Raw genomic sequence first — 27,867 nt, 5'->3', positions numbered from 1 at the left:
CTGTGGCCGCTTGTTCCGGACTGCAACCGCACCGTGCGTAGGACATGAATCTCTCCGTCAGCAGCGATTGGACCCAACGGTGGCGGTAGCTATCTCGTGTGTTGGTCAGGTTGAGCGGCAGCAGATTGTCAAGGATACGCGCACGGCACAACGAAGAAGAAACAGGAGTGACGCCAAGGGAACGCCGAGGACGGCACAATGAATGAGCCCCGTGCCGGTGGAGAGCCCGGCCGTGGAACTCCCGGCTCCGGGATGCTGATCGATGCTGGCGATGGAAGGGCGGCCGATCGAAGGGCCAGCTCGGTCGGTAGCTACGATTCCGACGGCGACGAAACACCCGGACCGAGCACCGCCTCGGGAACGACAAAGGATTCGACCGACAACGGCTCGTCAAGGTGAGTGTTACAACATATATACCAGGGGTTCGTGCGTTCTTGCCTTGGCTGCCCCAAAGGGAGCCAATTCTCCACCGCAAGGAAGGACACGCCTTGCCCCACCGCACGCAACACTCTCTCGTTGCGACACATTGTAATGGGGCCGGGCTGCCTTTTCTGGGAAAAGTAATCAACAGCAACGTGCTTGCATAATAACCACGTTCCAACGCGCGACCCTTTCTGTTCTCTGGCGACAGGCGAAGTTTCTAAATGACCCACAATCGACTACCGGCACTTGTGGTTTCCGTTCCGTTTATTTTCGGCCGGTAACGTTTAGTATTTCACTTGCACTGTAACCGGGCCACCAGTTCCGATTCCGTTTTGCAACTTCCAGTGCATCGACGGCGCAGCAACTTATCCATGCGATCGAACAGGTTGAATATGCAGCCGAATAATGAGATTAATAATTTCTGATCCGCTGGCGCCCGCTTCTCGAACGGACCGGCTGGCGGTCCCGGCCGGTGACAGTAATGCATGCGGACACCGTCGCCGTCTCACCCGTCAGCGTCAGGTTTTTAAAGTTGGCTACCCGACGACAACCCACCCGAGGACATTATCATATCATCGGGAGCGGGAACCGGGCCAGCGAAGGGAACGCTATTTCGATCGGGGCACCGGGAGAGCCTCGTGAGGCACCATCCGTCTCCATTTGAAAATAAACTGACCAGCATCATCGGGGCGTAGCCTTCCGATGATTGCGCTCCGATCACTCTGTCGGCAGAATGTATTTAAAAACCACCCAAGCCTTTGGCTCGGTCCGGTCCGCGGTTGGTCAGTCTCAATCGTTTCCCTGTTTTTGTCGATTTTTTTTTCAACTGATATTTATATTGGACTGCGGTTCCATTGCCGGGAAATCACGTTCGCTGAGGTTCGCTCTTGTTTGTTCCTGCTTATTGACATCGGTGATCGATCGTGATCGATTTTCTTCCCAAATAAACAATGGTGGCCCCAATCAACAGCACCACTTACTAATAATACACTTTTAAAGCCAACCTGTCCACAATCTGGACCGCCGCACAGTTAATGATGGTGAATCTTTTGCGTCGCGTCGGGGATCGCCAATTTGCATAGGAAATACGGTTTAATGGTGGCAGTAATTTATGGCCGTGCCAAAGGTGATAAAACGGTTCCAAAGCGATAGTACAGCAGGACCTTTCTCTCTCTCTCTCTCACTGTCGGGCGCGTGTCCGAGAGGTGCCGGCACGGCTTATCAGAGCGCCTCACTATCACGGGGACCATCTTGGCCGGGCCGGGACTGACAGAATGCCCGAGGGGATGATGATCGGCGAAATGAAGTTAGTGGCTCACAAAATGGCTACCGAGCCTGTGACTGTCAAAAAGCCAGATCCACCACCGTGGCTGGTGGCCCAATTTTTTTCGGGTCGCCTGGAAGGCACGCCAAAACTAGACTCAAAAATTGGTTTCTTTCGCGGCAGGAATTCGCTCGGATGCGGGCGCACAAGAGAGACAGAGAGTCGAGCAGGATCCGCCAGTCGGAGCGAGAACGGGCAACCTGTTCGCGGCCTGAACCCGAACCCTGAGTTCCCGAATGGCGATGTCGCGCGCGCCCATCACGAGGATGCTGCATGGATCGGGCACAGAGCCGAGAGCTGAGATGATGAGTCCGCCTGTGGCCTGTGGCCGTCCGTATGGGTACGGTTGGTCATGGTTGTCACCAGCCGGGATGATCGAGACGACAGCAGCGCGAGAATCGGAATGGAATAAACCGGCCCGAGAGTAATTAAACGCAGACGACGGAGACGGACACTGCGAAAGAGAGAGAGAGAGCGCAGGCCTGTTGATGGTGATACCAGCCAAGTTGAGTTGGTCAACAAATGGCAACATTGTAGGCGAGCGAGTTATGAATTCTTTCCGCCAGACCGCGGCACACAAACCCACGTCTGCGATGGCCCGATTGAAACGACAATAGACGAGACTCGGGTCTCGGGTCTTCGGGTCGAACTCACCACTACGTAGGCGCACTCATTCCCGGTGAGCGGATTCGCGGGGCACTCGCGGCCCCGTGCGATTAGAATTTTTGCAGAAGAGGTTGTGCAAGGACCAAACCTGTTCCGCGGTGTCGCGGGTGATTAGGTGACGGTACCACCCACCGCATCCTGGCCTACCGCTGCTTCGTGGCTCGTCAAGGAATGAAAATAAACAGACCGATACACTCAACAAATTCTCGGTTCAAAATCAAAATCATTCGGATCCGATCCGATCTGATGAGGGTCACTCAGCGACGTTATCAACGGCGCGCGCTCGGTTGTTGTTGCGCTTCTGAGTGCCCGCCCCGTCTCGTCAGCAACAACAGCAACAACAGGTCCCCGATCCGGCGGTCCGGCAACGATCGTCGACCAGTCGCCGCGTATCGGTTCCTCAGTCGCGTTTCGCACGTGGTACTAGCGGGAAGTCTGCGCTCGGGTGGTTACGTTCGCCAAACGCGCACGCCGCGCACTCTGTATGTGTGCTGTGTGACAGTGTGACTGTTGTTTCTTTGTTTTTGTTCGTCACACGCTCACACTCTTCGTTGTTACTGCCACCGAGGCTCTAGCAGCCTGCCGGTGGGGTGTGGTGTAGCCGTGTGGTGAATTGCGCACCAAACAGGCAAGTGTGGTGAAAATGGTGAAAGTGTCGTCTGCCAAAAATCCCTTCGCTTTCTAAACCTCTCAGCAGGCGGTATTTGCCCCGTGCCGCAACAAGCTGCTGCTCACCACACACCACACCTGTTGCTGCCGTTCGGCTGTTGTCCTTACCGCGTCTCCTTTCCGGTCCGGTGGGCCGGAGTGTATGGGTTGACGCTGCGTGTATTTGTGCTTCGATTAACTTTTGTGCCACCTAAGCGTCGCAGGACGTCATGGCGCTTCGAAGAAAGTCATCACCGAGCTTGGCGTGGAGCATCGCGCCAAAGTGTGCTTTGATTGTGCGTTGTCCCGTCGCACTCTGTCATGCTCCTCGGTCACAGCAGGCCGGGCAGAATAAACATTTCACCTTCATCTGTGCTCCATAAATCAGAGTGCGCGCCCAAGTTTCGCTTTGCGCCAGATTCGGCTCCGGGTGCTTTACTGGGACGCCCGTTAACCCGCCGCCCGAGATGGAAAAGAATTTCCCGCGGCCGCCACAACAGATCCCAGGCCGCTTGTGATAGTGTATGTGTCTTTGTGTATGTGTGTGTGGCGGTAAAAGCCCCTTGTTCCGCGTCGTGCTTGAGTGTACTTTCGTAAGCTTGAGCGGGTCTCATAAATTTATCATCTCATTCACGATGCTAAAAATGGCGAAAGAGGCCCCCCCCAAGACAAAGAGAAAAACATGGAGAGCCGGCCGGCGCGAGAAATAGAGCCCGACGTGGTATAAATTTTATTTTGCCAATTGTAACCATTTTCCTGTGGTGACGACAACGCCAAACTAGCGAAGAAAAAGGAAAGGCCGAGCCCGCCGTGCGCCGAAATCAAATCCAGTGGGTGATAAGAATGGCCGAAACACAGCAAAACAAACGGGCAACGTAAAAACATGACCAATAAACTGAACCTCGACCAGTGCCAAAAGTGGTTCGCGAACAACCTTTCGAAACACAACGACGACGACGACGACGGCGATGGGTATTAAGAAGCATCGTAGTAAATCAAAACCTCACAACATCCATCGCGCGCGCCGTGTGCCGCGAAGCATGACAAGAAATTAGTGGTCCGGGCGTCTTAGTCGGCGAGGAAAAGTGTGCCCGCGAAAAGAGAGAAAACAAATAGAAAATCACAACTCATCGAGGTTTCCCGATAGCTCACGACTGGAAGCTCTGCCAGAGCCGTCGTTGACAGTGGTTGGTTGATAATTACCGCCGGCCAGGAGAGGGAACCTGGTGGTGGCCCCAAACCCCGCTCAGAATGTTAGCCACGAAAACACCGGTGAAAAAGAACTTTGTGACGTCAAGAAGTAATGTGGCGGAACTAAGTGTACACCTATTGTAGATTTTGATGAATTTGCCCACTTAGGAACCGGCCACAGCGCGGAACACGCGCCCGGTTACGCTTTGGTTGATTTGGTTTGAAATGTTTGCTCGCAACCGAACCGGGGATCGCAATGCCTCGTGGCCGAAGCCTACTTGGTAACTCGATTTGATGCAAGATTGAAGGATCAAGCGGATGAAAGGCTTCGGTAGCAGGTAACAACGTCTCCAAACTCCAAACTATCTATAGAATCGGGCTAGTTCCGGATCGTGCGTCACGTGAAATCGAATTATTCAACCATGTCCATGCCACCGGTCCTTGCTCACACATGGCACCCTTCCCGAGTGCGAGCCCGAGGAGTTCGGGGAAAATCTTTCGGGAAAACTTGTTCGCAGTTTTTTTTTGGGTTGTTCGCTCGCGCCACGCTCGGATCTCCGTCGGGCTGCTGGGTTCTCTTCGCATTCCCAGCGGCTCCGATTCGCCGAAATTCGGATGATTGACATTCACGGGTGAGCGAAAGTAATTGAAGCCTCCTTCCGCTCGCCAGCGCCGGCGAGGCGTTCCTGGCTTGGGGGAAAGTTTTCCCACCTCGCGCCGCCCCAGGGTTTTGGGTTGTTCACTTTTGTAAAATTTCTAATTAATTCAACCGATCCTGGGCAGGGCCCCTGTCAGTGATGGTGGGTAATTTTTGAAAACTCTCAACGACAACGAGGGAATTTTGGCGAACGACCCGCTGATCCGGCTCTGTTGTCCGGACCCTCGGGAGATGGCTTCCGTAGTCCGTGCTGCTGCGATATCCTTGCTCCGGGTCCCGGTGCCAATTTCACAACGTTAGGTTATGGCTCATCGACTGGCAACACGGTTTTTGTCGTATGTAAAGCGCGCGCGCGCCAGTTGTTTTGATGATCGTGTGCCTCGGAGCGGAGCGTGTGCCTCGGGACCATTTCAGGCACACCGTCCACGTTCTTATCGGTTTCGGTTGTGATTAATTTCGGTGAAGCGGAACGACCGCTGGTGACCGCACTGGGGTCATAGATTGCGCGATCTTCATGCCATGTCCTGCCGGCGGTAGAAAATCTGTCGCGGCACGCGAATCTTGCGCTATCTCGCGCCGGTAAAGCTTGATCCCGGGGTCAGAATTGGTAACCGCCCCATTGATGGGATTGCTTCCGGATTTCGGGACAGAACATTCCGGCAGTGGCGACCCTTTCCAGTCGTTTCCCAATTCGGTGGCGATCACTTTGGCATCGGTCCATACGCAGGGCGCAGTTTCTGCGATCGCGAGAACGATGCCTTTCATTTTTGACCAACATTTAGGTTACCTTTCACTCAAGTGCCTGGGTTCGTTTAACACCGTTACAATTACCTGCCGCAGCATCGGGAGAAACGCTGAGAATACGGTGAAGGTTGATTAAAAGAAGTGACTGTTCTACGGAAATTCGAACGGCAACAGTTTTGCGAAAAAGACCGCAGTCTAGTGATCAAGAGTGAGCAGACTGTGAGTGTCACATCCGAAGGGTGCGAGAGATGCGTGAGGCCGCGTAGCGTTGCTGGCGGCCCAAGTCAAGCTGGATCCGGCGTCGAGTGAAGAGACGTCATGCACGCAAACCGATCCCCAGCAGCTTCCGGAGGTTAGCGAGCCGGGGATCTCAGCACACGGTGACCCGCACCGTCACCGTCATCAGCAGCATCAGCAGCAGCATCATCATCATCAGCGACATCACCTGTCAGTCGGCCGCATTCGCTCGCTGCACCACGCAGCGATGAACATTTCGTCAGGATACGCACCGACGAGCGATGGCATGAGCAGCCACAGGCACTACGCCCGGCACTACAACCGACATTACCGCACCGACCCCTCGCAACCTCCACCGTTCAGCATGGCTTCACCGCCGGGGGATGATTTTCCGCCGGAGGGGCCCCCATTGGGAATGCTGGCCGGTGCCGGTGGACGAGGGTCCCCGGATCCGTACGGTGTGGCCGGTGACAAACTGTTCTACACACCGGTCGGTGGTGCCCCCGCCGCGGCCTCCTCCTATCCCTTCCCGGCCACGTTCGATGCCCGCCCGTACCATGGCGGAAGCGCCGGTTCACCGTACGTTTCGTCGGGCTACGGTCCGGCCGCGCTTCGAGGCATGCACTCGGAACTGGGCGGTGGTGGTGGTGGAATGTATGGGGCCACTGGTGGCTATGGCACTGGGCCACCGGTCCCCTGGTATCAGCTACCTCCGTCCCCGCACTACGGCCAACCGCAGCAGCACCGGCATCAGCATCTTCATCACCATCAGGCGGAGCAGCAACCGACGGCGACGCCCCGATGCTACCCGATGCCACCGGAACATATGTACAGTATGTTCAACTTTAACAGGTAACCTCTCCCCGAAAGCTCGGGGCCACGGCACCGACCCGGGGACGTTGATCTGGGATCTGTCGGGGGTATTTATTGACACAAGCGCTCGATCGCATGAGGATATGACAGGTCGGAAGCGGTCGACTTCAGGATCCCGGATCTCGGAAAATTTGCGATTTTCCCAGATTCGGTTCAAGGTCGGACAATGGAACGAGCAAAACTTTCGAGCAAAAATGAGCAGTCCAGGCTTAATAATAACAGTTCATATTTGGGGTCAGTTCTCGGAATTCGGAGTCCTGAGCGTGAACGTGTCGTGAATAACGCGCCGGACAAACTTTGACCGGAGATCAGCCCCAGTGGGTCCTCAGTGGTCCGGTCGGCGGTCTGATTTCAATTACATTCCAAACTCTCTCGCTCTCCCTGTCTCTCTCTCCCCCCGTGTGGGATGCTGCTTCCGCTAGCACGGCAAAGTTATGCTATGCCGTATTACGGCGCCATCCACCAACACAACGTGCTCGGTGTCGGAAGTCGTATCCGACTGCGCGAAGGATACGTCGCGGCCTCACGCACAGTATCAAATAAATTTCCAACATTTAGGTTGGCCCGTGCTGTGTTTGCCCGTCGCCCAGTGCAAATACCCGGTCTCGGGGAAAATATTTCCCGGAAGGTAACGCGGGATCTGTGTCAGGACGTCACGCACGCACGTCGATGTCGGGGACCGGTTGCCCTTTTCTGGCTCGCTACGGATCTTTAGCAGCCAGCAGTAGCAGCAACTTCGTCGTGGTGCTGTCGGCTGCGATTGTCGTTAAGTAATGATGCTTGAGGTTTTGGAGACCGTCGGGGACCGTCCAACCGCGGGGCCCAAAACGTGCGCTTTTGTTTGGAGCATTGTGCGAAGGGAGTGCTTCGAAACTGTCAGAACCCGGGTCATAATTAATTTAATGATCAAATCGACGCTTTTAATTTCGGGCTATCCATGTTGGTCCTGGGAAATATCAAATGGCTCGGTGGTGATAATTGCGAACGCCTCTCGGGCCCAGAGTCTCCAATATTTTCTTCGTGACCGAAAGGAAACCAAGAGGAAAATTTTCCTAGCCAGTTCACCTAGCCAGCCAGATCCTTGCCAAGCCACCTGAATTCTGCGAACGACACCGAAACCGCCACCATTAATGCTGTGGTCTGGGCCGGGGTGTGGTGTGGCTCGCTAGAAGGGCTACCTTCTAGTTCTAGTCTTATTTGCCGAAATTATTTATGGGTTCGTTCGATTTGAACTCTGTTGGTCTATTCCGTTACTAATTTAAATCGTCCTCGGTTGGCTACAGATTGGGACAATGTTGCAGCTAATTCCCTCTAGCGCCTAGGTACTAGAGTGTTGTTCGCTGGGATGCCAACATGCACCCGCTATCATCATCAGCATCATCACCATCGATGATGCGCTTTTCCCCGCTAGTAAATGCATGTCCCACCGAACGGTGACCAATTTTTATCGTTGACGCCAAGAACTCCTGGCCGGGCCGTTGTCGCGTGTCGCGTGGCAATCGTCAAAACAAACAATCGGCTCAAATTATCGGCTCAACCTCAGAACGCTAGTGGAAAGCGAAAATATCAAAACAACGTGACAGAACCAACCGCTGGCGGGCGAAGGGCCGATGTTGTTGTTGTGAAGTCTTGGACCGTAGCTCGGAGTACAACTTTTGAATTACGTAGCCTCTCGGCGAACGCTTCAAACCTAATTCCCCCGGTGGTGGCGATGGTGGTGGTGGGATTTGTACGGCCGATTGCGAAACGATACCAGCGCACCCCTCACCACCCCCACATGTGTTGCACTTGATTTCCAGTGGGGGGTGGCCGCAACATTGTTGCACCGCGCCCGTTAGGTGCTATCACACACCCACGGACACACTCACCGAAACTATCATTAGTTTTGTAACCGGCGGAGGGGGCACGCTCTAATCCTTCCGTTCCGTTCCGACCGCCATTCCGGACTCCCCCCCCAGCCCGGGGGGAGCAGTTTGTGGTGTGTTGATGATGTGCGCATATTACCTCCCGGTGCTCCACACGTTCCTTGGCCGCAAGATAAACACCCACCTACACCCCTCTTCAGGGTAATTTGCGATTTCCGAACCGGTGCATCAATTGCAGCCCGGTAAATGTGTGCCGATTCACATTTCACTTGCACACGACGCGCTCCCCGGGGAGGTATCCGGCTATAGATTACGTTTAAAACGGCCGGATCGGATGGGCCATTGTTTTGCTGCCGATTCCAGCGGCCAGTTTTGTGTCACTTTCGTTAATGGGTTCGACCTTGCCTGGTCCCGCAAAAACATATAAATCGGCAACTTACGGCGCTTAAAGTGTATTAGAAAGTATTGCCATTTTCCACAGTTTCCGTTTTTTTATCTCTCAGTTTTGATAAAAGGATGGAGCAGGATACAGAACGTATAAAGTGGGCCCTGGCAAAGGTTGCAAAAAGTATCATCATACTGTTCTTTGTAAACCCATTTTCTGAGCCGTAGGCTGTTACAGTACACAATATATTGCCTGGGAACTTTTCAGCTACAGAAATGGAATGGAAGCGTGAAGTTGAAGTAAGCTCCCCTCGGGGTATTTTGGGAATTATATTTAACTTCAAACGACCGGCGAACCGGGGAAGAAAATAGCCCCGCGGAACTGAAATGAGTGGTTCGAGCCGGTGGACCCAATAGGTAAACGTGTCGAACATATTTGCTGGGTAGACTGGTTAGGGATACGTTGTCGCAAGCAAAATTGTAATTTTAATGCGTCAAATGTGCCTCATAATGACCCGAAGGTTAGCATCATCCAGTAGAGAACTCCAACCGAATCGGGTGCTACTTGCCCAGGACTCCAATCGCTGATGAATATATGATAATAAGAATATTTGAAGGGCCTCACGGCCATACCCAAAGAACCTTTTTCTGGTTCGTCCATTTTCCAACCATGTCGTTGTCGGGGTTGCTGCTGCGGCGCTGCCGGGAAAGTGCACAATTTAATTTACCTGCCTGCCGGCTACATTGTGTGGCCGACGGATCCACCATAAATAATGCTCCCGTGCGCACGGGGCCATGACGCAATCGTGGTGCGGCTACTAAATGGAGTCCCTCCGTATAACGTCCCACGAAACGAGCTTACGAGAGCCTTACGGCCTTCGCGCCCCCGACTGGGGGTGTCTGCTGAAAGTTTTCCACTGTCCACCTGTTGTTGTACCAACACTTCCCACTTAGCTGGCCGCAGTGGGCGCATCCCTGTACGACTTCTGTGGATTCCCTTGAACACGGGTCACCACTTTCGTTTCGCCGAAATCATTGCTTTTTCCGGGGACCACAAGGGGTTTCCCTACAGCGAGCGGGAGACGGAGAGTGCGATCTGTCCTCGCGTTCACCCACGAAGGGATTTATTTATCCTGGCGGTCCGACCGAGGAGCTTGTGTGAGGAAACATCGCGACACAATTGACTCGACGTCCGCCACTTGGTGTGGTCGCAATGATATTGGCAAACATACGAGGGGCTTCGGCTACGGAGAGACTGGTTAGTTTGTAGCAAGCTCAGCAGAGCCAGCGCCGGAGCGGGCTCCGTTTTGCGTGTGTCAAACCCCGCCACCTGACACTTGTTTGCGCACAGCAATTATATTTGCATATTTACAATGTTTCTGGGGTTGGGGCTGGGGATCCATCCCGGGTGGACCATCATCCGGCAGCTTGGGTTCCCTGGGGAGCTCCTTAGGGGGTGGTGAGAGTAATTAGTAGCGCGATGGCGCGATGGGCACTCGATCACTTCCAAGCGCGGGGACCACAGTCCGAGAATCGCCGTAATTGCGCCGTAGCCTTCGCCGTGGGTCACACACTGTCCCTTTCAAGTCACTGCCGGGACCGGATCTCCACGGGATGACGGGCTTCACGTGACTCGCGAACCAGTGTCAGTGCGCCGGGGCGATCAGCTCGCCGGTGAGTGAGCGCCGAGTGAAGCAATCGCACGCCGCGTCCGGCTGTAGCTCTCTTAACCGTTTCCGTGGGTCGTTGTGCCCACTCCAGTTTCCAGTGCCGGGGGGACCCAGCGTTGGGGACCTTTAATCCATCCCCACCGACGCCACCGCCTCCCAGATTGAAGAGCTACGGTTCGAGTTCAATCAATTACGCGTCCCGACGCCGACGGGTTCCGACTGTGTGGAAAGTCACCGGTCCCGACGGTTGTCGATTACCATTATTGACCCGCGCTCGCTTATCAGCAAAACGGTTTGCGTCCATCCCGAATGCCAGATCTTGATTACGGAGTGGCCGGAACACTGGTGACTGATCCGTTACAAGTACCGGCACAGCACGGATTCGAAGGGTGCCCTCGGCCGTGCCAGAACCCTGATTGGGAGAGGCTACACTGTTGCAGTGTTGCGCCAGCTCATGGTTGGTCCCGGCTACTCATATACCCCTCGCTAGCTATGTCATGTCTAATCGCTGGCTCTACTTTTGCAGGTACGGTTACGATGACTCGGGCGCCGTGGTTGGCCAAACGATGTAAGTGAACGTTGTTTTCCTTTCATATTTTTCCACCCCCGGGCAACGGGGTTTTTCCGGGAAACTGTGAGCTAATTCGTCGCGTGTGGGGGGCTGCGGCCACGATTGATCATTTATTCATCCGACGTTCGCTGTTTTTGAGTTCCCGGCTTTTCACTCGATCGAAAGCGCGTTGGATGGAGCGTTAGGTTTCACGTGCCGTTCATAGCCACGTCACGGGTTTTTTGACATTTTCCACCGTCCCCCCCCCCACAAATTGTTGGACATTATTTACGCAGCTGATGGCTGCGTTGTTGCCCTTAACAAGATGCGCCCAAAATTGAGCGAAATTGACAAACAACAAACCTCTGGGAGCTGGCGTGTGGCGTTGACTTTGTTTTGCTGGACTTGTGCGGCTCATATTTAAACAGCTTCTCCTCCGGGGACTGCTGAATGCAAAGTGAAGCAGAAAAACGGCCGAATACCATGTGCGGGCCGGGAATCGATCATGCTGGAATGTGGGGTGGCGGTCCTCTTCCGATAAGAACCGGCGGCCAAGATGCTCTTATGGGCGGTTTATGGGATCTCTCTTTCTCTGCTGCGTGTCTGTGCTCGTTGGCAGATTATTAAGCTGATTGCCGATGGACGATATGTGAAAAGCGGCCACGACCACCACGCGGGCGGGAAAATCTTTTCCACTTAATCATACTTTGCTTTGGGGGGTTTTTCGTGGCCGATTCCCCTCCCATCAACATCATCACGATGATGAGGATGATGCGGTCGGACAGAGGCCAGAGATTGTGGCCCCCCTCGATCCTCGTTTAATTTGCTATGCGAAAAGGATAATTGGGCGGCCACTTAATTATTCGCTTGTTAACCTCCGAAGGACGTCGGCTGCGGCGGCCGTCCGGCCCGACATTTGCCCCCGTGAGAACTTCATTAAATTTTTGCGAAGGAGCGATGGCTCCGATTGAGCGATGTTGCCCTTCGGCTTCCTCTCGGGAGTTCTGCTCTCACCCCCCCCGGGCGCAACCATCGATCAACCGAGCGGTATCGGGCCTTTCATATGCGCCACTCGATGTATCCTCTCGATGATCGACAGAAGAAACCCCTCGATATCTCGTCCGCCACCCGCGGGCTGTTGCTTATCTGACAAAGCGCCTTACCCAAATCTCAATCTCTCCGGTCCCATCTTCTTCCCTGTCGGCGGCCGTATGTATGTATGTATTCTTGGTAGTCCTGGCACGAGCCTCTCGGTACAAAAGCTAGGTGTGTGGGAGTCCGTTTACATCAACACTGCGGGACGAGGACTGCGGAAACTTTCGACGGCATTTGATATGCTTGCGTCACAGAGCGCGCTCGATACGGCGTCGTTGGGCCCCACCCGAACGCTTGGCCGGTTTTCCGTTTTTTTCCTCTCCTTTTCACTCTCACTCTCACTCTCTCTTTCTGTTTGGCTCACGCCAAAATATTTGGCGTATCGGCCCGGGGATTTCTTGATAAAAGGTGTTCGACCTTGTATTAGCGAATTCTCGGAATGCCATCCGAGAAAATCAGACACACACGCCGAAAACGGGAACCGGGGGGCCCCGAGAAAATCTGTTCGTGTGGCTCCGCACGTGTCCTTGTGTGTGTGTGTGTTCGTTGCGGCCTTTTTTCCGGGCCACCGGCACACTTTGTGAGCGTGAACGAGAGAGGGAGAGAGCGCGTACGAAAACGAGAGTGGTAGAGTCCTTTTGGTCCTTCTTTTCGGGCTCTTCACCGTTGGCCGTGCCTTACGGCAGCCTTGAGCCCTGCTGGCTGCTTCGGCTCGCTCGCTTCGGCCCAAAAACGCGGACGGCTTTCCCTTTCAATGGGTTTCCTTTCCTACGCCACCACGTTCCCACCCACGTCCCACGGGACGGCAGCATCCTCGTGATGCACGATTCGTGCTCTCGGTGCGAAGTGCGTCACCACTCACCGGCCGAACAAGCTCTTACAAGGCCCTCGCGGCACTCGCTTCCAGTAGACCCCACACCTCAACCCAAACTCGCTACTCGGAACATACCGGTGGCACTGGGCGAGATTTTCTGGCGTCCCCGGATGGAACACACCGCGGGTTTTTGTGACACCGGTCCCGGGGAGCGGCAAGGATTGCGCCCCCCCGGAAGGGGTGGCAATAATCGACTCGACGACGATGCTCCCCATGCTCCCGATCTACTCATTTACGCACGGATTGGTGTAAAGCCCACGGCGGACCGGGCAGTACTTTGAGAATACTTGGAATCGGTTCTTAGCGTCTATTGAGTGGTCAGAGAGTGTTGATGGGAGTAGGGAGCATGAGGTCGCCTGAGGAGCAGGGACATCTCGGTCTCTCGGGCAAGGATGCGTAAGCTGCGAGCAACGCCCATCATCCCATCGGTGGGATGCCAAGAACGTTCGCATAAAACATTTAATTAATCATTGAATTTATTCCACATTTAAGCTGCCGGGCGCGTGCCGGACCGGAGGAATTCTGAGCTTGGACGGAATGAAGAGGAATCGCTAACGAAGCGCGTTCGGGTGCCTTACGGTGGACCCTCTGTATGGCTTCGCGGTCGGCTTTTTTGATGTAAAGTTATTTTTCTTACGGTGACAACCATTTTTAGCCTTTCTGACAGCTGTCACAGGCAGTGCGAGGCGGTAAACAGCAGCAACGCAATTAGTGAAACGGTTCCGTACGGTTCCGTTGATATCTTTCGCTTTAGTTATCTTTTGACTAGTTTTTCTTTTGCTCCATTCCTAGTACTGATTGTTTTTGAGTTGAATATTTAAAATAGGCTGTTGTTGAGTTTTTCGTTTGTTTATGGTTCCTTTTTACTGTTGTAACTTTCAATTGTTTTTGTTAAAGTTGATCATTTAAAAATTTGTTTTGCATGCAGTAAATTAAGTGTTTTAGTTCGTTTCTTGTTTAAAATAGTTCCCTTAGTCGGTTAGCTCAAATCATACTACTGTTCATTTTATTGCTGTAAGATCACTCTGGACTCTTTTTGTTTTGAATGCATTACTGAGTACGCGGCTCAAAATGGCGCCCCCAAAAAACACCCAACCCGTGTGGTTGTTTATTCCGCGGACGGCACAAAATGTCGTCCACCGAAGAGGATCGTTTATGCGATCAAAATTTTATTGCGCCCGTATTTTCCTGGATCGTGCACTGTTTACCGCACTACCGTTGCAACAATTTAACTTTAAATGCAAAACACAGTTTGGTGGTCAGGTATGTCAACCCGGGCTAGGCCGGGCCTCTGCCGGAGGCCTTTCTCTTGCCCCCCAGTCGACCGTGGCAATCGAATGGCCGAATTTATTGTTTCCACAAAATATTCTTCTGGAGCCAAGCCTGCGTTACGCCGGGAGCTCCATCGTTGCCGCTGGTTGGTTTCGCACGTTTTCCGTGGCCACGGCCCTGACCCATTCGACGGGCGAAACGGTGTAAATATAGCTTCTCCCGTCCGCGAATTGATGCGCCCAGCGAGTCGAGCGGCCGCACCCCTGCAGGAGAAAAGCCGGGCGTCCCGGGTCGGGTTTGTGGTGCATTTCTTGCCGGACGCCCCGCCCAACCGCCGGCGAAATTGACCTTGGCCTCGTTTGTAGGCGTTCCGGCTCTCCGCGCGTCACGTCCTTTCTACTCATCCGCGAAAAACCGCGCCAGCGTCCGTCGCGGTTTCAAGTTCAACCCAAGGCCCAGACTAGGACGCGACCCCCTTGACACCCCACTCCACCCGAAGAAATGAGGGCCGAAGAGAAAGAAAATCCTCCCGCCGGGTGTTGTGTGCGCGGTGCGCGCCACACTCGTGGCGTGCCGCGTGCCACGGCAGTGATCGGCCGGCCGAGCGCGACCACCATTCGCGCAACAATGTTGCCAATCCAAACAAAGTGGCGCGCATTAGTTGCCCCCGTCGCCGCTCACCGGGCCCCCGGCACGGCCCGATGCACCAGTTGCAAACGGTGCAAGTGCAACCGCAAACAAACACTCGACACGCCACCGACGTTCGGCCCGACTTCGCCGCGGCTCGGGTTCGCGAGAACGCGTCCTCGCGGGTTGGCACGCTGTGTCCGGGGTGGTATTGCGGTGGGGCAAGCGCTCGTGAGAACTGGCTGAGTGGGGCCGGTAATCAAAAGTCGGCGACGAGCCAGCCACTCTTCCATCATCATCATCGCGCTATCATCACCGGCCAGCGCCATTTTCGAGTCGCGAGGTGACTTGTCGAGTACGCTTCGTCGCCGGCCTTCTTCCTATGGCGGCCGGTCTAGACATTGTCCAGTCTCACGTGTTGCGCCCTAGAACAAACCGCAACTCTGCTAAACACATACGCGGCTCCTGAGGCCAGTGTGACAGTCTGAAGCGCGGATGACATAACGCCGACAAGCGGGCTGAATTTCGTTCGCCGGTTATTGTTTCCTGACGCTGACGTAGTAGAGTCGGTTGTGGTGCCGATGCTCAAATTACATCCCAACGGGCCACCGGAGTATGTACCGTAGCCTTGTTTTGGTTGCTGTTGTGGTAAGGAAATATTGAAATCCTAGCTACCCTTGTGGCCTCGGGTGAGTTCTCGAGGTTGAGTGATACTTAGTCAAGCGCACGGATTACAGTTGGAACACAAATCGATCATTAGTAAACACTTGTATCCATGTTTTGTTCTGCAAAAGAACTAAACAAAATATTGATCGAAAAACAGTGGGGTCCGCATTGAAATGGACGAAAAACGACGCAAATTGAACAAATGAAAACAAAAAAAAGCAACAGAAAATTGTATTTAATTAACCTGAAAGTAATAGAGTAATGAAGAAACGACAATAGAATCGAATGAGCAAAACTACCAAATGAAGAGTAATGATAACTATCGCCAAAGAATGTAATAATTAAAAAGAAAATAGAAACGAACATAACTTATTGAAAATGGATGTACAATGACAAAATAAGACATTTTAGACAAACGTTGCGAAATTCTCATCTCAATTATGCATCCAATGTAAACAGGCGCTGATCTCGGGCATGTTTACCTTTGAAATTTAAATGACCCACCTTCACTGCAAATAAACCCTTTCCGCTCACAACCGCGGCCCTAATCCGCCACCACTGCTCTGTGTGTATAATTGGCTTTCAATTTCTACGGATTCCCTTCTTGTCAACGAAATTTAGCAGCAGCAATAGCATTGATATTCGCGCAACAAGTTATAAAGTTGAAGGAACAAAAATATCTGCCGGAATGGAGGTTCCACCGGCTTGTACATCCGTTGCCCGGGGCACCGTGTTCCGAGTGTCGTGCTCGAAATAAATGCTCGAAATAAATTAATTACTCATGATTCAACGTTTTCCAAATATTCCCGGGCAGCAGCAGCGCAACCATTTAGCGATTCCGAACTTTTCGGAAATTTCGGAACACGCCCGGTATTGGGCGGTGGCCCGGTCAAAAGATAAAATAAGATGAGCAAAATTATACCTCTCTGTTCCGCAACAACTTTGGTCGGGGATCGTTAGAAAGCTGACGAAAAAAAAAATATTGAAGAGAAATGGAAATATTAATTTCCGTCATCGATATTTTCCAAGAAGTGCCGTCGCGCCCTCCCGTGGATCGATTCTTGATTTCGTAACGCTTCTCAAATTGTTCTTCCAAAGCGAACACGCACACCAACAGACGGAGAGAGAGAGATGAACGGGTACCCTGTGGTCACGTACCTCCCGGGGCGTCTTTTCGCCAAAAAGAGACCCCCTGTGCGAGAATCCGTTCGTGTGAGAATCCGGTTGCCGGAAGGACGAGACAGGTTAATTAACAAGTTGTGTACGAAACCGCTGGTTGCCAAACTTTCCCAGGGCTGTGTTGCTGAATTGACACTAATCGTGCTGGTCGGCTTGCTGATTTTGTTCAGGGGTCCCAGAATTCAATTCTACATCGATCCTGCCAGGACACCCTGATCATGATGCGCTCTGTGGCGCACGCGGTGAAAACATATTGGGCAATCACAAATTAATTTCGTCCCCATCTCTATCAGCCGCGTGCGTCCTGATAGCGAAGCTCTGGTGAACCCCCACAACTGCCGTACAATAGCGACTGCGGTCTCTTCTGGGCACACTTTCTCCAATTCTGTGCCATTTTGCTCGGCCACTGCGTTGACTGCGGAAACTTTACCTCTCATTGCATAATCCGAAGTCGCTCCAAAATGGTCATCTTTGGTTGGTCGAAAATTCACAACTCATTCGAGATGAGTTGGCGATGGCACAGATGGCAGAGCGAGAGACCTGTTTTGGTCCGAACCTCGATGCTAATTCTCTGACACTGGCATAAAACGCCTGGCTAGACGCTCGATGGCGATGACCATGGTGTTGTGTTGGTTGGGCTTGACCGTTGGGTCGTTCGAGTAATGAGCGGAGCCGATCGTTTAGCACTTTGATATGTTTTCGGCCGACGCATTCCGGTATTCCGGTGGGCACCAGTGCGAAACCCAAAACTTTCAGCTTTACTTTTGGTCTTCATTCGCCGGCAGGCTCCATTTGGCCGCGCGTTCGCTGCCAGTCGTCGTGTCGCCAGCTGTGCCAGCGTTGACCGGTTGGTGGTGGTCCGCCTGGCAACATTAATCACGGAACGGCCTAATGCCTATCTAATAGCGGCCCGCCGAATTGTTTATGAAAAATTATCGAAGCGATCACGGGCCCTGGCTCGTAGTGCCGGAGCCAATCGAAAAAAAATAAATACAAACACGATCCTTTTTTATCCATCACCTTGTCCGGAGCGCGCACACAATCCCGGGCGAAGTAATAGACCGAAGCGCGACCAAAGACAAAACAAATAGGATAACTTTGGCCGATAACAATGTTCACACAGCAGTTTGACCTTTCAGCAGTATGTTCTAAAGTTTTTCGTGGTGTTTCTCTTGTTTCATTCCCTGTCCAACATCATCTGTGGCGCGGTGGGTTGCAGAAATGGCCGCGAAGCGCGCAACCGAGCGGAAAAGAACCGGCGTGACAAGCTTAATGGATCGATACAGGAACTGTCGGCGATGGTGCCGCACGTTGCCGAGTCCCCGCGGCGCGTTGACAAAACGGCCGTCCTGCGGTTCTCGGCCCACGGACTGCGAATAGATTATGGTGAGTGTGAACCGACCGTTTTCTTTTGTCCCTTTTCGGCTTTACTCTTTACTTGTTAACGGGATCATGGCTTAGGCTCTCTCTCTGCTAGTTCTGTCCAACCTTCAAACGAGCTTTTATCACAAGGGCACCTATTTCGAGCACGGAGGCGATGGTATTGCCTTATATGTTTCGTCTTTCTTTCTGTTCAGACTGCCCAGCTTTGTCCTAGCATTTGTTTAGCGATGGCTTATGTACTGTAGCTCCACGTATAGCTTTCTTCATCTAGACTTTCTTGTTTCATTTTTGTTCTTCTTTTAATAGATTCTGTTATCCTTTTTCCTTGCTTTTCGAGAGTGTCTTATGTCTTTATTTTATATTGTTTTCCGTTTAACCCTTTTCTGGCTCACTTCGTATCTACTTTAAAAAAAACTATTGATCGCTAAACGCTACCCATTGTTTCTCGTGCTTTTGCAGTGTTTGGCAAATCCAAGCCGGAACCAACGGTAAAACCGGAGGCCCAGGATTCGCTGTTTCGAATGCTGAACGGATTTCTGCTGACGGTGACGTGTCGGGGTCAGATCGTACTGGTGTCGGCGTCGGTCGAGCAGTTTCTCGGACACTGTCAGGTAAGGCCTGCCACGATGCCACGCTGTCACACCCGGCCGGCCTTGTCGAGTAACGGTTTCTTATGAATATCGCGCCAGCGTCGGTGTGTGTCCCGTCTACCGCCATTTATTTGCTTAGCTGTTGATTGTTATTATTGTTTGTTTCTTCTCCGTGTTGTTGAAAACCTGAAACCTTTCTCTTTGATCGGATCGGAGACCGGGGTCCTGGGAGAGAGGCGCCCTTCCGCCGACTTGATCGCCGGCCACGGCCGTTTGCGATTAGTATGGTCTGCTTTGTTCTTATGTTCGGCAGACGGGGCGCCATTTCGGAAGATGGAAATCAGATCAGGTCGAACGGTTTATTGGATTCCGAAGGGCTTTTATGACACTTTAAACGTCCTCCGAATGTGTTATTTGATAGCGAAGCGTAGCTCTGACCGTTTCGGCACTGCTTACCGGTCGCGCGGATTGCCACCGAACGGCATTCACTTTAGTGTATTTTTGGCGGGTTGTAACCGCCACCATCGTGAAGCTGCGATATCCGGAAGGCTTCGCCAGAGCGCACGGTGGGAATCTGCACCGCCGTAGCGATCTACCGTGGGTCACTCGTTTTGGCCAATAAAGTGCCCTCATCAACCGTTGCCCAATCGGAACGGGCGAACCAGTGGAATCCGCGTAAATTTGATTGCGAAAACAAAACTCCGCACTGCACGCGTTGCGTTTTCAGCTGCTGTTTCTCCATTTGGTTACCGGGTTGTTTGGCAGCAATCTGCCACCGCAACGCAATCGGATGTCGATGCTATTCCATCATCGCAGGTTTGGGCTGATTTTGTTAAGGTATTTGCCAGACGTTTTTCGGGAACGAGAATCTGCTGTACTTTAATTGACTGTAATATTGAGCTATTTTATTGCACGCTTTGAGTGCCGTCTTTGTGTTGCCCTCTCTATTAGTCGCTCGGTTCGCACGCTTGAGTTGACGCGGCGGTCTAATTACACATTAATAAAATTATATTTTTTTTCTCCCTTTTTAATATGAAACGACGTTTCGAGTTTGTTGGACGTATTTATTTCTAGAAAGTATATTTTTGTTGCACATTAAATCCCTGAAAAGTTGTTTGGTTTGCTCTCCAGTTTTGCTAGTGGCAACTCTATAAATAGGCGATAGTTGTGAAACCTGTTTAGCGCGCCGTCTGAATTGGCGCTCACAATGTCGTTGGTTATTAATATTTTCGATGGCCATGAATGCGATGTAAATCAGTGGCTGACACTGAGCCCCTCGATTCCAAACACTCCGTTCGGTCCAGTGAGCGCGCTGTCTCCTTTGCTAGGCTCCGACTTCCCTGTTGTGTTTGAGATGAGATATTGTCCCGTGGGCACATCATCCACCGAGAATGTCCTTCCAAGTTCAGAATGCAACTGTAAACCACGGAAAGCACAAACATTCGTGAGTACGTGCCGAACGGAAGGATGTGTTCCGGGGCCTCTCGTTGTTGTACGCAGCACCACCATCATCAGCTGGCCAGAACGAATCGTGGCGGGGACTGCGCAGAGAAGGTCACAAATAAATCTGGCCCGCCGCCACCGTGAAAGGGATTGTTTTTAATTTTACGCCAAATATTAACATTCTGGTTCAGCGGTTTGAATTTGAAATGCTAAATCTCGCCGGTGGTAGACTGGTACAACGACGGTACCGGCATTATCATAAATCGTAAAATCTTCACCACTGGCGAAACGTCCACGCGCCACTTGCTTCCGCGTACGGCACTTTTCGAGGGGGGCATTTAAGAAATGGTAAATATGTTTTTTTTTTTCGGACCACGATGTTCGACGGACACCGGATAGCAAACTTCTTCGGTCGCTTGAAAGCTTTAATGAGCGAATAGTTGGTCGTCTATTGATTGGCTATCATGAAACGGTTCACAACCGGTTCGGCATAAGTGTTAATAGTCCTGGCCGCTGAGTTTTACATAAAAGTCTGGTTTCTATTTCGTTAGAAAATTAGTGTTGCGTGTTAGAAAAAGCGTCTCTCACGAAGAAAGTGGATCGACAGTAAATCTGCGGTTGTCACTCGATACTGCGATCGCCTTAGACCGGGTTGTCTCACGACACCTCCTATTGACCTGTGTTGCGTGCGGTAGTGGTTAACTAATAAGAAAAGTCTGAAACATGGGTACACCTGTTGTACCGCTGTCCAGTGGGCTCGCCGATGGCGCCTCCTCCCGTTCCCAGGTGTCCAGTTCGAACCGGTCTGACCCCTTTCTTTGGCGGCCGACTCTGTGAAAGATGTGTAAAAGATAATGATTGCAGAAACGCAACCCTAAACGGCGATGGTGATGTTGCCGCCTGACATTTGGGCCCGAACCATTTCCAGTTTTGATAATTTGCCGAAACGGTTATTAGTTCGGAGAAACTATTCCATTTTGTGTTGCTGGTGTCCCCCATTGCGCCTTTCGGAGAGGCCGCCTTTGGAAGACTTAATATTGCATGTTTTAATATTGCCCTCATTTCTGCTTCAGACGGACCTGTACGGACAGAATCTGTTCAGCATAACTCACCCGGACGATCACGGGCTGCTCAAGCAGCAACTGGTCCCGTCCAATCTGGTGTATGATGTCGCACCGGGAACTAGTAGTAGCGTTGGGTTGCTCAACCCGGTGGAAGCTGGCAGTGGGTGCGGTGGCTCCGCACCGGACACCGAGTCACGGTCAGCGCGATCTCACGACAACGACGACGACGATATCGATCGGAGGCTGCAGCAGGACAAGCGACGGTTCTCCATCCGGTACGAAAGCCACGGTCCGCCGATGGTTGACCAACTTTCTTTCGAAACATATTTCATAATGTTGCCATTATTTTCTTTCTTATAGGATGGCTCGGGCAGGACCCCGGTCCGAGGCCACAACCTACGAGCTCGTCACCATCGATGGGTGCTTCCGGCGGGCCGATTCGGCCCCGCGAGACACCAGCGGCGGCAAGCACGGTGGTGGCGGTGCGTCTGCTATGCAGATGATACGGCGAGCCCGCAGCCGGGACGACGCTATGCCATTGCACAGCATCAACGGGAATGATATTGTGAGTGATCGGCGACGGAACAATCTATTTCCGTTTTTTGTTCGTTCGTCAAGACCCTTTTTTAGTCTTCTCCAAGAGAAGGCCACACAAAGCAATTAATTTTCTTAAGCCACGCAATCGGCCTGGAGGACATTTTAGATAGATCTTCCGCGACGATAGGTTGCAGTGGCAAAAAACGGCGACACGAAACATTTCAAGCGCTTTTTAAAGCGTGCTCCATCCCTGGCCGATATCCTGTCCGCAAATGGTGGACTAAAACCAATATGTTTAAATCAATATGTCATCGTAAAACATTGGACACTCTACCGATCAGTATGTTAATGAGAATGTTAATAACCCAGAATCATAAAATCCACATGAATCTGCGCCATATTTTCTTTATTAAAACACCCGGGGACAGCACATTAAACGGAAGATATTTTTGGCATTATTAAAAACACAGCCGCCAAACGGCAATATTGATAAATTATTTATTTTTGTGATAACAACAAACTGGCCAGGCGCACGCGCGCGCCGTTTGTCACGATGTTGAAGACAATGTTTTTCTCTTCAATTCGAAACCAATTCGTAGCACCCGCGATGACAGGGAACGGGAATGTTGTCCGCTGTCGGACAATTTTATTTACCGAAAATGATAATTTGCTTTGTTTATTGGTTTCATAAATTAGTTTTTGAATCGTAAAATGGGTTCCCATTGCGGTCTGGTTTCCCACGGTTTCGGGGTGAAATCCACCGGTTATGCGCCGTGATTGCTCGGATTGCGTAGTTTGGTGTTTCGACACGCTGCTCACACTCTCTCTTTCTTTCGCTCCGCAGGTTCTAATAGGCATCGCGCGTGTAATGAAGGTGCCATCCATCTGTGATCGTTTGATTGAGGCTTGCAAGTATGAGTACAAAACGCGCCATCTGATCGACGGCCGGATCGTCCAATGCGACCAGCGGATCTCGATCGTCGCCGGCTACCTAACCGACGAGGTGTCCGGCGTGTCCCCATTCACCTTCATGCACCGGGACGACGTCCGTTGGGTGATTGTAGCCTTGCGTCAAAGTGAGTATAATCGGCCGTGCCATGCGGTGCGGTTAAGACAACCGATCAGTCATCATAACCACCGCCGTCCCCCATTTTCCACCAGTGTACGACTACAACCAGAACGGAGAGTCGTGCTACCGCCTGATGTCACGCACCGGGGACTTTATCTATCTGAAAACCCGCGGCTACCTCGAGGTGGACAGCGATACCAAAGTGGTGCAGTCGTTCGTCTGCATCAACACACTCGTGTCGGACGAGGAAGGTCAGCGGATGGTGCGCGAGATGAAGCGCAAGTTTTCCGTCATCGTCGCCGGAGCTGACGAGCTCCCGGACGAGAGTGGCGAGCCGGCGGTGGAAAACGCGAAGCAGATCGAGGAAGCGGTCTTCAATCTGATCACCGACCTGCAGCCGGACAGCGAGGACAAGCTACTGATGACGATGCCGGCCTCACCCGCCAACAGTTGCAAATCGGGAGTTTTCGGTGACGGCACCAGCGGTCAGCTGGCGATAGTGGCACCCGAGAAAAGCTCCGTCAAGTCGGCGATCGTGAGGAGCATCAACGTGGTGTCGATTGCGGCGAAAACGATGCGCGAATCGCACCGCTCATCGGCGACCGCCGGCCATGAGTGGTCCCCGATGAGTGGCGATCAGCAGTGCAGTAACGGAAGTAGCAGTAGTAGCAGTAGCGGCGGTGGTACAAGCACCAGCATGGGTAGTCCTATGCCGCACCGAACGGTCATTTCACCATCGCCTCCGGTTCTGTCGCCAAACGGTGCACCCGGTCAACGGGCGACTGTTTTACAGAAAGGTGATCGGCCGCAGCAGATGGGTTCGCCGGGGCCGGAGCAACGAGTGCCACCGTTACCCACCTCGGAACACTACTTCACGCAGCCGTTCTCGCCGTCAGCCGGGGCGGCCGGTGGCGCTGCGGTCCCTTTGCCCGTGCTTTCTCCCGCCTCATCGTTGCACAGTCAGCGAAGTAATGCTCACAGTCCGTTTAGTAGCGTTCCTTCGCCACCCACCTTCAGTTCGGGGTCGGTTCGAACGACGAGCGTACTGAAGCGTACCTACAGCAACAGCAGCATCAACAGTCTTCATTCTTCCGAAAACTTTGGCGAACTGGGTGAGGTCGGTGGCGGAGACAACAGCAAGCGAAGCAAGCCGAACGCGGGTTCGTCGGAGTTGGGCGCTTGCTACAACGATCTAATCAATCCCGCCACAGGTACGATTCGTGTGCATCGGGAAGTGGCTTGTGGAGGACATCGTTACGATCGCTTTCCATTTATTTTTGTAGATCTGTCTTCTCTTCTACCAAACTCGTTCGATGCACTCGACCAATCGCTGCTAACGATGGAATCGACGACGGCCATTATACGGGAGCAAGTGGGCAACTACTCGACCCTCCACGAATCGCATGATCAGCGCTTGGAAAGGATCGTGGTAAGTGCTGCAACATGCGTCGTCATGAGTGAGCCGCGTCATGCAAGTCTTCCTTCGTCTCTCGCCAAAACAGGAAGAACAGCAGGAACAACGGGAGATGCTACAGTCAATTCAGCAGGAATATCACTTTCAAATTCAAACCAATGGAACCGTCGGTGGTGCGCGAGCCACTTCCGACGCTGGAACAACTCCACAGCGGACCACAGCGGGCCCAACGTCGATGATGCCCTCCGTCATAACGTCCAGTGCCGTTCGGCCAACGTACAATGGTAGTGGTCCGGCTGGTCCGAACCTAGAGCCGGGAAGTTAATACCTGCCCCGGGAAGCGTGAAGTACAGCAGGCACACTCTTTGCCAGACTTCCTCGATCGACCCGTCCGCAGCCCGATGATATTCGACGGCGTAGCTCGCGATCGTTGCGCCGTTGAACAGCCCGTTCCTGGACAGTCACACCGCAACATAACGTTAAGTGCATAAACGTGTTTCTTAAAACGTCACTGCAAGAATCAGTGTCAACGAAGCCCATCTACTGTGGAGGTTTATGGTTAGAGTAACAGTTTTCGGGTCACTTTACGGAGCAGGCGATAAATGTTCACCACACCACTCACTGTTGTTCGGGAGGGCGGGAAGGTTCATCCACTCACTCAGCCACTGGTCAAGGAGTAGTTCTCGACGGGGCACCCGGAGGCGATAGGCCACCGATGGGCGACGTACATGTCTAAACGCAAGTTCGGAAGTGATTATCGAAAGTATTCTCTTACGTTTTAGTGCAATATTTGTTTCCCTGGCAGTCCCCACGCAGCAGTCCTGTGTGCGGAATGTCCGGACATTGACCGACGGGGAGAATAAAAGAGAGAGAGAGAGAGCGAGGGAAAGTGAGAGAATACAGGAACAGGTTTCAATGTTTCTCGTACATCAGATGAACAGCAATGGAAATGAATTCGATAGTTAGCATGGGATTTCGTTTTCGATCACCGAAAGATGAACCGATCTTTCGAACGCTTTCCGACTGCGCACACTTTTGCAGCCAAACAACCAAACCATTAACCAACCATGGTCGAGATCGTGTTACGCGCGAAAGTGTTTACGTGCTTCGGTTCTATTTGTACTAAAGTTTCAAACTACCGATGCGTGGTGGTAATTTTGTTTTACTTTGTTTATAGATTGTAAATGTTTCCAACCAGACACCGGTAAGCGGGTTAGCGGCACCGGCAAGTTGCACAGATTTGCCGCCCAACCTGGGGGCAAAGCTGTCTGTCGAAAACGGATTTGTTAACGGATACGTGTACGTGTTTAACCATTTTAAAGATTTGTTTTACTTTTCGTTAAGAAAAAAACTGTTAAGTAGACTAATTCTCCCCAACGCTTATGGGGAGCAGCAAGAGAGTTGGGTAGGGCAGATAGCTGGTGTTAGCGCTTGGGACAGCAACATGGGACGCAGAATGGCGCAGACCAATTAAGGCACACAAAGATGGAAAACAAAAGTTACTGATATTGTAAGGTTTACTTAGTAAAAGCGAAAGAAAGCGAGAGACACTGGGCGAGAGAATGTTATTTTGTGGTTCATGCGTGTATGTTCTGTGTGTTGAATAGGATGTGAAAGGTTTTATAGGAAAAGCAAAAGTCGCCGAAGCCGAAACAGGTGGCACACACACCTCCCTTTTTGAACCGCGGGTCAATTCCAAGCAGGAAAACAAAGATAGTGTTTAGTGAATCTTTTTCATAAATAGTAAAAATAGGCAAAACTGAACACGAATCAAACACACAAAAACGGAACCAACATAAAAACGAATCAGTTAACTATAGTAAACGATATTTATTGCAAATTTTCCGTTCAAAGCAACAAAGAATGGTTTAGAGACGAGTAGAAAACTGTAGGGGAGCGCAAGATATAATGATTTCACGATATTCTTTATCAAAAACCAGACACACCACAACACCGGAGGCGAGCCACCTTCTTCGAGCTTTTTCAAGCGAGGGGAAAGTTTCCGCTGTCCGTCGATTGTGATTGCTTTTGGGCCACCATAAGTTGCAATGTTAGGTTATAAAACAAAAAAACACACTAAATCAGTTCTATTGATTATGTCCCAAAATAAAAACACCAAGCACCTCTTACGTTAGGTGGTTCGACAATGTTTATTTCGGGACTAGTTCTCCCGTTTTCGTCTTGTCCACTCACTCAGCCCAACCACGGTTGCCAAAGCAGGACGACGAACAATAACAACGAAAACATAGCCTGAGCACAGAGTGAAGGGCTTTAAGTTGTAAACTCTCACGTTAAATCCATTTTCTTCCCACCACGTAACGCTCCGGTGTAATAGTGTCGCAAATCTTGTCAACCAATAAAAACAAACAAACCGATGACGAAACGTTATAATGAACCAGGATACTGTTTTGTTTCCACATTTCCAGGCTCCGAAAACGTCGTGTCCTCGAAAAGGCCGATTAAAGCCTGAATAGCGAAAGAAACTGGCCGGTACGAAAGCTCGAAGGATCCAAGTAAAACTATTGCTTCGCTGACTGCTCACAGTAAGTTTCGTTTTATTTGCTCTGCTTTTGCACTTTTTAGTAACATAGGCTTTTCTCGTGTTCTGCTATATCGCTGCCGCCGTCTACTTCCCAGCGCCATGCACACCTACCCAGCCACACACACCCACACAACCCTTCATACATACACACAAACACACCTTCAGAGTCTTCCGCGCGCGCACAAGCTGCCATTTCACCGTTTTCCTACGTAAGCGTAAAAGACACTTTTCATATCGGTTCGTAATCCTGCTCCCTGATATAATAAATACTTTCCTTTTTTTTGGTTTCTTTTTTTCGAATGGGGGGCCACCATTTGGGGCCACTTGTTCGGGGCGGGTGAATGGGTGAACGTTGAGAGCTTTCATTTCTTGCTTTCCTCTTGCTGCGAATCGGAATGGATCCATTTTCCGATTCGCAGTGCAACGGGGAAAAGTTGGTTTATGCTGTTATGTGTTCGATCGAAACACTCTGCCACCGGTTGTTGGCCGGTCTATTAGTTCAATTAGAGAGTTTCACTGCCTCGATATTATGTTTCAGTATTCATTGTTTTTGTTTGCTCATGTTAGTATTCGTTTGAAGGTTTATTGTTCATTAGATTGTTGCAGAATTCATTGCGTTTGTTGTTTGCAATCCGTTTGAGTAAATATGTTTATGAAAGAAGGTGTACTTGTGTGTATTTGTTTAATGTTTATACTTTTTTTAATGACCCTCTTACTTTTTTCTTTTGGCTGGCAATCTTTCGCTAGAGCATCTCGCAGCCTGGTGTCGATAGCTGAGTGGCCACAAGTGTGTAAGTGTTTAGTTTTGCTTCTTGTTTTATGTATAATTTACCTTATAACTTTTCATAGTACAGTATTGCAGATGATGCTCTCCATATG

The 27,867-nt window shown here is 51.6% G+C and overlaps 1 protein-coding gene across 1 annotated transcript; it reads left to right on the top strand.

Moving 5' to 3' along the window:
• The first annotated feature begins 166 nt into the window (after positions 1-166).
• On the top strand, positions 167-26,817 carry LOC131214944 (aryl hydrocarbon receptor nuclear translocator homolog). Its single transcript, XM_058209294.1, has 9 exons — positions 167-395; positions 18,166-18,332; positions 18,789-18,940; positions 21,436-21,701; positions 21,787-21,991; positions 22,808-23,039; positions 23,125-24,243; positions 24,316-24,461; positions 24,535-26,817. Exons 1-9 carry the CDS (start codon positions 199-201, stop codon positions 24,769-24,771), a joined length of 2,721 nt encoding a protein of 906 aa, XP_058065277.1. The 5' UTR covers positions 167-198; the 3' UTR covers positions 24,772-26,817.
• Positions 26,818-27,867: the final 1,050 nt, after the last annotated feature.

The sequence above is a fragment of the Anopheles bellator genome, chromosome 1 (genome assembly GCF_943735745.2).
Source record: "Anopheles bellator chromosome 1, idAnoBellAS_SP24_06.2, whole genome shotgun sequence".
Taxonomy (NCBI): domain Eukaryota; kingdom Metazoa; phylum Arthropoda; class Insecta; order Diptera; family Culicidae; genus Anopheles; species Anopheles bellator.
The sequence above is the reverse complement of the archived record's forward strand: the minus strand, read 5'-3'. Positions and strand labels throughout refer to the sequence as shown.